Raw genomic sequence first — 13,355 nt, forward strand, 5'->3', positions numbered from 1 at the left:
AGTTCTTCAGGGAAGGGAATCTGCCATCCTCGCCTGGCCTGACCTACATGTGACTCCAGACCCACAACAATCTGGTTGACTCTTACCTGGAATGGCCTAGCAATTCACTCAGTTCAAGGGCAGAGTGTTTCACCAGCAATGCACGCTCTTCAGGAAGGAATTAAACCAAATACTGTACAAATCAGGATCAAATCCAGGCCGCACTCAGGAGATTGGGCTACGACTGGTTAGGGTGATGGATAGGGCAGTGTGAAAGGGGACAACAACGATTTGTTAGCATTCCCAGTCCTGAGCTCAAGCTGGTAAATGTTTAGTCAAACTGAAGGTGGATTGAGATCCAAGATTGCTCCATCAATTCCTGCCTTTGACTGAGAGCTTTGAAAGTAAGGATCAATCAGTTGCGTTAAATACTGAAGGCATTTCACTGCTCTGAGGAAACTTTGAACATGTTTCCTTTCAGAACGAGAAGAGAAGGTGGGAGTGGGTGCAGGCAATTTAAATTTTTTAAAATATTTTTAGTAACCACCACTGAGAATGCAAGATCTTCACCACAGTTTCATGTTTTTCAGTCTTTCCTGAAAACTGTGAACATTGGGGAGTCTCGGACAAAGGTAGTCTATGGACAACACTGACATTTCTCTACATTACTCACCCAGTGACTGAAATTGTAAGGTTAGCTTGAGACCGAGTTAAAAACGTAGCACTGACTCCAGTGTGGCTAAAATTACAGAGTGGTCAGCGAGACTAAGAATTAGCGAGTTTTGATAAGATTTGTAGCTTAGGTTGAGGTTCTGGATGTAGGTTTGCTCACTGAGCTGGATGGTTCATTTTCAGACGTTTCGTCCCCACACTAGGTAATATCTTAAGAGTGTCTCCAGATGAAGCCCCGCCTGGAGGCTCACTGAAGATGGTACCTAATATGGTGACGAAACGTCTGAAAATGAACCTTCCAGCTCAGCGAGCAAACCTACATCCAGACTGAGAATTCGGAAAAGCTGCCTTACAGCGACTGGCAACTCCAACTCCTGGGAGAGCATCACAAAAGGAAAGGAGATAGTCGGGTGGGAGCGAGCAGCAGCAGCACACTCGGCCTACCTGTATGTTTCTTCTTCTGTCTGACTGGTGATCCCCAGCACCTCCCATTGTATCCACCTCTGGTGCCAAGTGTCAATCGACTCGGGATTTTACCCTCCTGTTTGAAGGTGCCCGACTCGCTCGGAGTTTCGCTGGGTGTGCGCTGAACATTGTCTGCGGGTAAAAGCAAAAAGAGCACACGCAGGTCAACGAAACAGGCAGCGATTGCAGAGCGAGCTGAAGAGAGCATTCAGCCAGGTCAGACAAAGCTGGCAGCAAAACCTGCTGAACGGAGAGAGTGAAACAAAACATCCAAAATCCACCCGTTACTCTTAGTTTTGATCATTTTTTAAAACAATTAAACTAATTTTTAATCAGAGTAACACTTTGAATACATTTGCAACATAAGACAAGTACCTCACCCTTGCTCAGATAGATTGTGTTTGGAACATAACCCCAGCACTCTCACACATATTTTTTATATATATATAAATAATGAAACATCTTTAAAGTGAACACCCCGCATATTAACAACACAGAGGTGGAACGAGTGGAGAGTGTCAAGGAAATTTGGCTTGATGGCGAATACCCATGCCAAATTTTATAGGTGCGCCATCGAGAGCATTCTGTCTGGATGGATCACTGTACCATTCAAGCTCGAATAACCACAAAGGCCAACCTCCCATCTACAGAATCCAGCTACCAGGCCCGCTGTCAAGGAAAGGCCACCAGCATTCTCAAAGATCCATCCCACCCTGGCAGTGTTTTTCTACAACGTCTACCATCGGGGAGAAGGTACAGAAGCCTGAACACACACACCAGCCGGTTTTGAAACAGTTTGTACCCTACTGTTGTTAGAATACTAAATGGACTCACAAACTCTTAACATTTGCCTGTAGCTGTGTTTTGTTTTTTGTCGCTGTTTACCTATTTTTTATTTATCTATGCTATTTAACGATGTGATCTGCCTGTGTTCCTCGCAAGGCAAAGCTTTTCACCGTGCCGCGGTACACGTGATAATCAATTCATGTATTCCACCGGAGAGCTGAAAAGCAACACGAGAGACCAGCACACTTTAAGCCACATTAAGGTTTGAAGGAACAAAGTGTGATTCTAGGGTGTAGGTCAAAAGGACAGTCTTCACAGAGATGGTGATTCCTGAAGAAGGGCTTATGCCCGAAACGTCGACTTCCCTGCTCCTCAGATGCTGACTGACCTGCTGCGCTTTTCCAGCACCACACTTTTCAATTCACAGAGATGGTGATGGGCAAGATTTTGCCTTTGGATTTGAAAACAAGGACAGGGTAAATACAGAGTAGGGAATGGATCGGGGTAGTTTACGCTTCGAAGAGTCAGTGTGGACTTATTGGGCCGAAGGGCCTGTTTCCATATTGTAGGGAATCTAATCTAATCTAAACCATTGACGGAAGACACCGTGATTTGAATGCTAATTTAGCTCAGACCTATGTTCAAGAAAGAAATTGCCATCTATATACGGGGATGAAACTACTGCAACTATTGGGCAGGCATGGTCCTCAGACCCACCAGTGGGAAGATTTGTCTGTTCCCGCGGCTACTCCAGAGAAGTTGACAAAATCCCATTACGGATATATCCCGCGGTGCATGTCTGATCTTTTCGGAATGGAGAGGAGAGCAAACCTGAACTCCATCCTTGCGCAAGATGTGCACTTTCACTTTTTTAAAAATTGGTTCCTGGGATGTGAGCATCCCCAGTTGGTCAGCCACTTACTGCCATAAGACATAGGAGTGGAAGGAAGGCCATTCGGCCCATCGAGTCCACTCCACCATTCAATCATGGCTGATGGGCATTTCAACTCCACTCCTGAAGAATTCCCCAGAGGGAATTTAAGAGTCAGGAGTTTGGTAACCATGAAAAATGAAAAAGAGAAGGGAACACACAGGGAGCCAGGGTCAGGGCAAGGAGAATTCTTGGACTGGAAGCTACAGAGCCAGAGGGGAGACAAGCAGGGCTCGAAATATCAGCTTTATGGTGACATGTCAGGGGTGTTTTATATTGAGTGTGGTTTGGTCAGAAAGCTCAGGGCTGGTCAGTTAGCACGGCTCACTCGAGTCAGACTGCAGAGTTTTGAATCAGATGCTCATTGAGACCAAAATACAAGTAACTGACCAAGGACAACACAAGGCTAGAGATGACAAAGAGATGAATGAGGGTAGCAACAACACATGCAGTGACACGATGTGGACATTGGAGAAGATGGACGCAGACAGTCTTCATTAGAGACAAAACAAAAACTGCAGATGCTGGAATCGAAGGTAGACAGGCAAGAGGCTGGACGATCACAGCAAGCCAGGCAGCTTCAGGAGGTGGAGAAGTCAACCTTTCGGGTGTAACCTTTCTTCAGGATTGGGGGTGAGTGTAAGGGGAGCTGCAGGTAAAGCGAGTGGGGAGGGGGAAGAGTAATGAGGTGAGGCTAGATGAACATGGGTAGAGGGTATGATCTGGTTGGTTGATGTGAGGATTGAATCCAGTTGGTAGCTAGAAGGGTCAATGAGAGGAATGGAAGGGGGGCAGGGAGGGGCTGGGAAGGGAGTCCGGGGGACGGGAAGGGAAGTTATTTGAATTTGAAGAACTTAATGTTGAAGTTTTCTGGGCTGTAGGCTGCCCAAGCAGAAGATGAAGTGTTGTTCCTCCAATTTGCGGTTTGTTTCATTGTGGCAATGGAGGAGGCCAAGGATGGTCATGTCAGAAAGGGAGTGGGAAGGGGAATTAAAATGGGCGGTGACTGGGAAGTCCGGTCAAACCCTGCAGGCCCAGCTCAGCAAAACATTCCCTTTGTTTACATTTGGTCTCCCCGATGTTGAGAAGACCACATCGGGAGCACCAGATACGGTCTTTATGACAAGCCAAACACAGGGCCAGAAGCCATGACTGGGTCAGCTAAAATCTCAAGATGATGCACTGAAGGGAGCTGTCAAAAGACTGGAACCAACAGCAAGGAGATTGTTACGCCTTACCAGGTGGTGTGTGGTCATTAAACATCCATCACTTCATCTCCAATTTGTCAGCACTGGGTCTGTAGCCTTGTATGTCAAGGTTTGTCAAGTATTCATCTAAATATCATCTCTACCCCCTTTCAAATAGTGACTTTTGGATATTCGCAACCCACCGGGTGAAAAAGATACAATAAAAATCCCCTCTAAACTTCCTGTTCCTCACTTTGAAACAGTGCACCCTGATTACTGACCCCTCCACCCAGGAGAAAGTTTCACCCTATCCACCCCATCTATGCCCCTCAGAACCTCGCACACCTCAATCAGGTGCCCACCCCCCCCAGCGTTCTCTGCTCTAAAGCAAACAGCCGCAGACTGTCTGGTTTCCCTTCAATACTGAATCTCTCCAGGCTATGAAACATCCTGGTGAATCCCTTCTGCACCTTCTCTCGAGCAATCACGTCCTTCCTATTGTGTGGTGACCAGAACCGTATCCAGTAGGAGAGAGTGAGGACTGCAGATGCTGGAGATCAGAGTCGAGATTGCGGCGCTGGAAAAACACAGCAGGTCAGGCAGCATCCGAGAAGCAGGAAAATCGACGTTTCGGGCATAAGCCCTTTACATCAGGAATGAGGCTTGTGGGCCGGGGCTGAGGGATAAATGGGAGGGGGATGGGGCTGGGGGGACGGTAGCTGGGAATATGATAGGTGGATAAAGGTGGGGTGAAAGTGATAGGTCAGAGGGGGGCAGTGATGGACGGGTCTGGAGGGCGGTGCCAAGTTGGAGGCTTGGGACTGGGATAATGTGGGGGAGGGGAGGGGAAAATAAGGAAGCTATTGAAATCCACATTTATCCCATGTGGTTGCAGGGTCCCAAGGCAGAACATGAGGCATTCCACCTCCAGGTGTCGGGTGGGAATGGTTTGGCGATGGAGGCGGCCCAGGACCTGCATGTCCTTGACGGAGTGGGAGGGGGGGTTGGAAGTGTTCAACCATGGGGCGGTGGGTGTCCCAGTAACCTACCTGGTATACGGCTCCATTAATACCTTCCTGCTCTTGTACTCAATGCCCCGCCTAATAAAGACAAGTATCTCATTTCCTTGTATCTACCCATCAACCTGCTTCAGGTAAAATGCTCACCATTGCCCCTCACCTGAAATTTGAGAGCATCCTTTTACATAAGGAAAATGCAACAATATCAAAGAGACAGCTTAAAGAAGAATTCAGAGCAGAATTTCAATAAGAACAAATTAATTTACATTCAGTACCTAGAGAGAAGACACTCCTGAATAAAGATTACCAATCCTGTCAGTTTTATCAGGCCCCACGCAAGTGCAATCTAAATATTAGAAAACTTCTGTCACGGTTTGTTTTCCCTAGGATGGGGGATTTCAAGACAAAGGACACATTTCTAAAGTGAGAGGAGAAACATTTAGAACTCGCACGAGGGGAAATTTCTTTTATACATTAGGCTGGTTCGTGTGTGGAATGAAGTGGTGGGTGTGGGCATAGTTACCGTGTTTAAAAGACATTTAGATAAGTTCATGAATGGAAAGGTTTGGAAGGATATGGAGAAAGTGAGGACTGTGGACACTGGAGATCAGAGTGGAAAGCACAGCCGGTCAGGCAGCATCCGAGGAGCAGGAGAGTCGACGTTTTGAGCATCAACTCGAAATGTTAACTCTCCTGCTCCTCAGACGCTGCCTGATCTGATGTGCTTTTCCAGCTCCACACCTTTTTGTCTCTGACTCTGCAGCATCTGCAGTCCTCACTTTCTCCCTTTTGCAATGCACTATACCCTAAGCCAAGGTCAGAGCATAGAGTCAGAGATGTACAGCATGGAAACAGACCCTTCGGTCCAACCCGTCCGTGCCAACCAGATATCCCAACCCAATCTAGTCCCACCTGCCAGCACCCAGCCCATATCCCTCCAAACCCTTCCTATTCATATACCCATCCAAATATCTTGTAAAATGTTGCAATTGTACCAGCCTCCACCACTTCCTCTGGCAGCTCATTCCATACACGTACCACCCTCTGCGTGATAAAGTTGCCCCTTAGGTCTCTTTTATCTCTTTCCCCTCTCACCCTAAACCTATGCGCTCGAGTTCTGGACTCCCCGACCCCAGGGGAAAGACTTTGCCACCACTCCACCAGACCCTCACCCTTTCCAAGGGGCTCACCCTGACAGCAATCTCCAGAGGTTGAACAAGACGTTTCACCGCTGGGTCTGTGACATGTCCTGGTGATTGACTGGGACTGACTGTGCAGTATTTCTGAGGGACCAGCACAATGTGGAAAATCGAAGTCTTCCTAAAGCAGACTGTTGGCGCAAGCCACTGAATACAGACCTCGCAAGTCTGATGGCAGCTTGCACCACCTTAAACTCTCACTGCTACAGAAGGCTCCACATGCTCTGCCCTGCACGTACAGGAGCTGAATCCTGGCTGCCTTCCCTCCAGCACCCCAACTCCCAATGGGGAAGTAGTTACATACAATTGCTGTAGCCAAAACACTGGTTTAGCTCTGCAGTAAAGTACAATTGCCTGACTTTATGTTTAAGTTATAATTATGGTGTAACAAAATGTTTAGTTCCAGTTGCATATTGCCGTGGGATTGTCTCCAGTTAAGAACTGGCTCTTCCTTGCAAGAAATGAAAAGTTTACTATAATGCCAGTTTCGGCATTGATGGAACGGGGCAGTTTCTCACTCCTTGATGGGTATCATACAATCCAATCCAATAAAGTCCCATAGAGTTTGCTTTAGTTTGTGATGCACAAGGACAGTACAAGCTCCAGCAGTGACTATAATGAGGGGATGGATCCAATAATGCACTCAGTGCCTGAACAGCAAAGCCACTGGTTCATCTCTAGGGGGTGCGAGGTGGCATGACCACTTTCTAAAAGGGAAGGTCTTTGCAGTGCTAACCATAGAATCCCTACAGTGTGGAAAGAGGCCAGTCAGCCCATTGAGTCTGTACCGAAGAGCAGCTCAACCAGCTGCTGCAATTGTTATCCAACACAATTTGCTACGCTACCTTCCTCTTTCCCAGTACTGAAGACTTGGATGAGGAAAGTTAAAGTACTACATATACTATATATGACACAGATAAAGGTGGAAATGCAATTGGCGATGGCAACAAAGTCTGCAGAGGGATACAGACAGGTTCAACGAGAATAGGTGCCAGGATTGAGAAACTTTGACAACTTGAATAAGTTGCCTGTTTTCTTCAGAGGTAAAACTGCAGGGAGGAGATTTGATAAAGGTTATCAAAATCATTCAAGCTGTTCCCTCTCTCTAACACTGGTCCCCATCTGGAGAGGAGAGGAATGGACTGTTGCCAAGCTGAATAGGTATTTTGCAAACCTAAGCCATTCATGTGCTGCCAGCCCTGTATAACAACAACCCGCATTAATGTAGCGCATTTAACAGCAGCGGAATATTCCACACTTGCTCCACAGGAATGTTTTGAAGTTAAATTCACCTCCATACACGAGGCATTGTTTTCAGAATGTTAACTCTGCCCCTCTCTTTCCCCAGACGCCTCCAAACCTGCTGAGTTTCTCTAACACTTTCTACCCTCCACAGTATTGTGCTTTTATGAATTTCTAGTATTTCCTGTTTATACCCCAAACGCTACCACTTCTTGCCATCACTCCTCTGAGATTGACTAGCAGCTACTTACAAAGCCACTGAGAGTTACCACTTCAACGCCAAAGTGCCTGCTGTTATGATAACATGGACGAGCTGGCTTTGTATTGTAGCATTCGCTCTCAAGTGTCTGGCTGTTTTCATCGGGTCTGGTCAGTTTTACTATGACTCAAGGTTAAGAGTCTCTCAGAGGAGTGTGTTCTATGTTATGACATTCAGTAACCTTCTGACAGGTGAGTTCAAAAGATCTTATCCATATCCCCATGCCTGTCCCTCATGACCTTCAGAATTCCAACTCCGTGTCAACGCGTATATTTCAACACCCCTCCCCATAGTCTCCTATACTCTCAATGCTAACTCAAGTGACCATTCAAATAGCAATGCCTTTTCCAGTGCTTTATCAACTCACTCCCACCAGCTATTTCTCATAGCCCCTCAAATGTACAGTAATAAATACCCTGGTGTGACTTTAAGGTGGTGTGCAACCCATGTTAAGTGCATAAATGAGTAAAAATACTAGAAATAGGAATGGAGATAGGAAATTATGCGCATTTCATGAACTGTATTGAATAGCTAAAAGTGAAGTTGAGAGGGACGCTGGCATCTGAGTCAACCCAATGTTCTACCAATTCAGTCCCCACTGCACCATGACCTCTTATTATACAGGCTTGGCTCTGAGCTCAGAACAAAGCCGTGCCTAAAGTGCAGCCCAGACCCTTCACCCTGAAGTCATGTTATAGGCCCCATCAAACAGGGAGGTTGTGCTTTCAAGTTGAAGTGGGTGTGAAATGCATTACGGTCAAGATTAGAGTGGTGCTGGAAAAGCACAGCATGTCAGGCAGCATCCAAGGAGCAGGAAAATCAACACTTCTGGCAGGAACCCTTCATCAGGAAGGAGAATCATTCCTGATGAAGGGCTTTTGCCTGAAACGTCGATTTTCCTGCTCCTCGGATGCTGCCTGACATGCTGTGCTTTTCCAGCACCACCCTAATCTGGACTCTAATCTCCAGTATCTGGAGTACCCACTTCTGCCCATGGAATGCCTTGAGTGGAGGGACGGTAGATGCAAACTCAATACAAGTACTCAGGGGAACTGGATGATTATTTGGATTAAATTGGTTTACAGGGATATGGGGGGAAAGCAGGAGATTGGCACTAGCTAATGATGCTTATATGTGGAGCTGGGAGGGCGCAATGGGCCGAAAGGCCTTCTGCTACTCTCCTACACGTCTGTGAATCTGTGAAGCACATTCTGAAATGGAGCTCAGAATACCTACTTTAAAAATAGGATGTAAAGATGGAGGATGCTGGGGAAACCTAGCAGCTGCTACAGGACCTGTACGGAGCTAACAATTCAACCCCTGCACAACTCTTCCTCAGAATTGAAGATCTGAAGACAACTCATATTTGGCTCAAAATGTTATTTCTCTCTCCACAGACCTGCTGAGTTTCTCCAGCACTTGGTGTTCAATTTCCAGCACCAACAGTACTTTGCCTTTAGTTAAAGAGTTATGACAGTTTATTAACGGAATAATTTGTGGGAGGAAGGGAAGCAACAGAGGAGGAAATAAAAAAAAGGGAAATCATACCTTGCGTGGATCCTTCTGGAAAGTTCTCCGCAGGAGGGTTCTGCACGGGAGCTGTCACATTAGCTTGTTGAGGCGTTGATGATGCACTCGTTATCTGATGGACATTCGAGGTTGTCTGCGATGCGTGCTTCGATGGAGATTTCTGACCGGTAGCCATCGGCTTACTGGAGGAGTAGAAGGAGCTCAGGGTTTGAGGTTTGTGCGTTTGGCTCTCTCTGTCCAGCAACTTGTCCAGAATCTAGAACGAGATCACTCTGTTTGAAAAATAAAGACCCCTGCAAACACCTGGCCCTACAGCAGAGATAATGGCTCCCGAAGACCATTGAACAGATGAGCTGACAGAGGCGATTCAGCCCATCCGGCCTGCTCCACCATCCAACGAGGCCATGGCTGACCTGATCACCCTTAACACCAATTTCCTGCCACTTTCCACAACCTGATTCCCTTCCTGATTAAAAGTCTATATCAGCCTTGAATATAATTCATGAGCCAGCTTTGACAGTCCTCTGCAGTAGAAAAACAAAGACATTCCACAGAGTTACCACCCTTAATGAAGAAATTCCTCCTTACCTTGGTCTTAAATGTGCAATCTCTTTCTGAGACACTGCCATCTGGTCCCTCTCCCACTTGGTAAACAACGTCTCCGTATCTAGCCTGTCAAACCCCTCAGAAACCTGTGTTTCAATAAGGCATTCTTCCTAGCTTGAAAGTCGCACTCAGTCCACGTTCTGCTGAGGGATAGGGACATGGCCTTCCTGCAGACAACACATTTCGGCCTTTTGCAATGGCAAATCTTTTTGGAGGTGTTTCAAATCTTTTTGGTGCAGCACAGGGCCTCTGAGAAGATTTAAAATGGAGCTGACCAACGCTGATATGCAGGTAGTAAATCAGTGGACAAGAGCATATGACTGAACTGGGTTACACTGCCCTTTCACACAGTATAACATCAAACACAATAACTCACTGAGTAAAAGTACTCATCTTCTCTCACCGAGGATCCCAGTGACAGATACCGAGATTCTGCAAGAGTCGAGTGTGTGGTGCTGGAAAAGCATCGGAGCAGGTCAGGCAGCATCGGAGGAGCAGGAGAACCAACATCTCAGGCATAAGGAATCCTGATGAAGGCTCTTGCCCATAACATCGATTCTCCTGCTCCTCAGATGCTACCTGACCTGCTGTGCTTTTCCAGCACCACACTCTCGACTCTGATCTCCAGCATCTGCAGTCCTCGCTTTCTCCGGGATTCCACAAGCACAGATTACGGACACCTTCGAAGAATTCTGCTCAAACATAAATGGAAAATCTCATCGAGAGGGTCATGCTCGGTGTGATACTACAGGGTAAAATTCTCACTAGCCATTTGGCACATGCTAACAGCTCAAATTTCAGCGTCACCAACTGAACTTCATCTGTACACAGCTCAGAGCAACTACAACTGATACTTAGCAAATGGGACAGAGTGTTAACTCAGGGGTGGGGGTTTGTGACAAGGTTGAAATCAAAGTTGACAAGGAGTCCCTCAGGGAAGTATTTCGTTGACAAAGAACCTTGTTTAATATCTTTTTTATTTACATTGTATAACACTCGATAACTTGGTAAAATGATTGCCTACATGCCAACCTCTCCTAGCATTTTATTTTAGCTAGAAAAAACACCTCAATAATTTGTTTTATTATCCAGAACCTATAGATCAAGAGTGCGTCGATTATGTTCCAGATAATAAACGTATAAACTGACACTAAAGAATAGTAACATAATGCAGGGGTGCACACCTCACTGTCACACTTTATTTACAGCATAGATCATTTAAATAATAATGTAACTTTACCTTAAATAAAACTTACCAACAGAGAGCCTTCTCACTCGCACCCACAACTAACTACAGAGGAACCTCGATTATCCGAATATCAATTATCTGAAAATCAGATTATCCGAAGGAGATCTCGAGGTCCCGACGGAAACATTACATCAAAGACGTGTTTCCAACAGTGATCGGGTCTTTTGTTTACAGTGATTAAACAGGCGCTGTCTCCAAACACCTGATTGCCTGCCCTCTCTCTCTCCCCACACTATCCCTGGAGTTCTACACAGAGGTGTACCCTAAACCCCAACACCCCCCCCCCCTCCCGTTCCCAGATAATCTCTCCAACATTGCCCTGTACAGGGCAAAGGTGGAACCTGTCAAAATGTTGCAGGTGTGTGTGTGTGTGTGTGTGTGTGTGTGTGTATGGGGCTGTGGCTGTGTGCGTGGAGACTTATCCCACAAAAGCAGCTGCAGCAGTCTTATTGTTGGTGTCCAGTTCGGCTGCCCCAGAGGGGGCGGTGTTGGGTGGGGTTCGGGGCGGGGGGTGTTGGGGGTGGGGGTGATGTTGGACAGGGTTGGGGGCGTGGGACGAGGTGGGGGTCTCACGCACTGTGAGCTGCTGCAGTCTTCTGAATGGGGAGCAAACTTTAAAAAGCTCTGAGCCCCAGAGGAAAGGCATTTAATCGATTAACCGAATAATCGATCATCCGAACGAAATAGTGCCCGCTCATCTTGTTCGGATAATCGAGGCTCTCCTACACTCGAACAGTGCAATACTTCTTGGTATTTGAGGAGATGGTGACTTAAAATTGAATTAACTGCTGATATTTCATGTGGTCATTCAATTCAACACAAGTATGTTTACATTGAGGTAAACAAATTTTAAAAACCATAATAATTGGACAGAATAATACGTTAACTTTGCGGTATTTGAGGTATATAATTTTTCACAGTTTATCAAGAATGCCAATTTATGAGGTGCTGTTTGAAACAAAGTTTGCTGTATTTTCTCAACTACCTGTTCAGACAGGTTATTATATACCCCTGGAGCATGTGGGACTTGAATAGCTCCCCCCCACCCCCCACCTCAAAAGAACCCAAAGAGCTGCGGATGCTGTAAAAACTCAGCAGGTCTTGGCAGCATCTGTGGAGAGAAAGCAGAGTTAAAATTTCGGGTCCAGTGACCCAGTTCTGAGGAAGGGTTAGGATTAGGATTAGATTCTTCTTCAGAACCAGACCCGAAACATTAACTCTGCTTTCTCTCCACGGATGCTGCCAAGTTTTTACAGCAATTTCTGACTTTGCTTCTGGTAGTGGGGACACTACCGCAAGAGCCCTTTGAAAGAAAGGCCTGCTGGGAACTGGCACAGAACCCAGGCCTCCCGCAGGTGAGAACTCTCCCAGTGAGCCACCGATGCGACTGTGGTTAGGTTGGAGATCCTGGTGTTTGTCCTCCATGGAGCAAAGGAGATGAAGGAACTTTTGATAAATGTGAGAGAGACCAGGAGAGGTTTAGATAAGGTCCACAAGTTGAAATGGTTCTCATATGCATGATGGTTCATGGACAAGACGACACAGACTTTAGATTTTGGGAAAATGGGAGATGTGAGGAAGACGCTTTATTAACGCAGTGCGTTGTAACAAACTCACTGCCAACAAGGGTCGTGGAAATGGAGTGTATTGATGATTTCAAAAGGCAATTGGATAGGCACTCGAAGGAAGGGAACGTGAAAGGATTGAGCAAGAGCATGGAGACAGAACCAGCAGGTATGCAATGGGCTGATTTATCGCTTTCTATGCCTCGAATTGTACTAACAATATCTTGTGGGAGAGCTCCCACCCACAATCCAGCACCATTACAGATCTCGCCACTGTGCGTACTTTTTTAAGCTTAGCTTGGTCATCTTTGTACGTAATCATCAGGGCAAGTGCAAGGTCTCCTTTCTCTCTCCTGGTACCTTCACATAACAGTGGATGCTCTGCCTCACTGACCGTGGTTTTCATTCCTGGGGAAAGACAGGCAGAAACAGAGAAAACTGTGAGATCTCCCTGTAGGACGGCTGAGGTTTTCGGGGACAACAATAGCACCTTGTTACTTTAAGCTCACAGCCGCTCCCTCCCCAGCCCTGACCCACCATGAAAAGTGTGTGACGGGATGCTCCCTCACTTGCCTGGATGAGTGCCGCTCTAACTGCAGCAGAAACTCAACACTGTCCAGGACACTATATCCTGTTAAACAGGCACCTATTCACCATTTTAAACAT

At 46.5% G+C, this 13,355-nt stretch overlaps 1 protein-coding gene across 3 annotated transcripts in view; it reads right to left on the reverse strand.

Annotated features, from left to right (window-relative positions):
• The window catches only part of zswim8 (zinc finger, SWIM-type containing 8), a 183,809-nt gene that overhangs the window by 31,662 nt on the left and 138,792 nt on the right, over nt 1-13,355 (reverse strand). For all 3 annotated transcript variants that reach the window (XM_060854349.1, XM_060854348.1, XM_060854351.1), the window contains exons 16-18: nt 12,973-13,097; nt 9,288-9,525; nt 1,096-1,248 (exon numbers count right to left, since the gene is read on the reverse strand). In XM_060854349.1, coding sequence (XP_060710332.1) covers nt 1,096-1,248; nt 9,288-9,525; nt 12,973-13,097 — 516 coding nt within the window. The remainder of the gene's footprint in view (nt 1-1,095; nt 1,249-9,287; nt 9,526-12,972; nt 13,098-13,355) is intronic.

This window comes from Hemiscyllium ocellatum, chromosome 43 (genome assembly GCF_020745735.1).
Source record: "Hemiscyllium ocellatum isolate sHemOce1 chromosome 43, sHemOce1.pat.X.cur, whole genome shotgun sequence".
Taxonomy (NCBI): Eukaryota; Metazoa; Chordata; class Chondrichthyes; order Orectolobiformes; family Hemiscylliidae; genus Hemiscyllium; species Hemiscyllium ocellatum.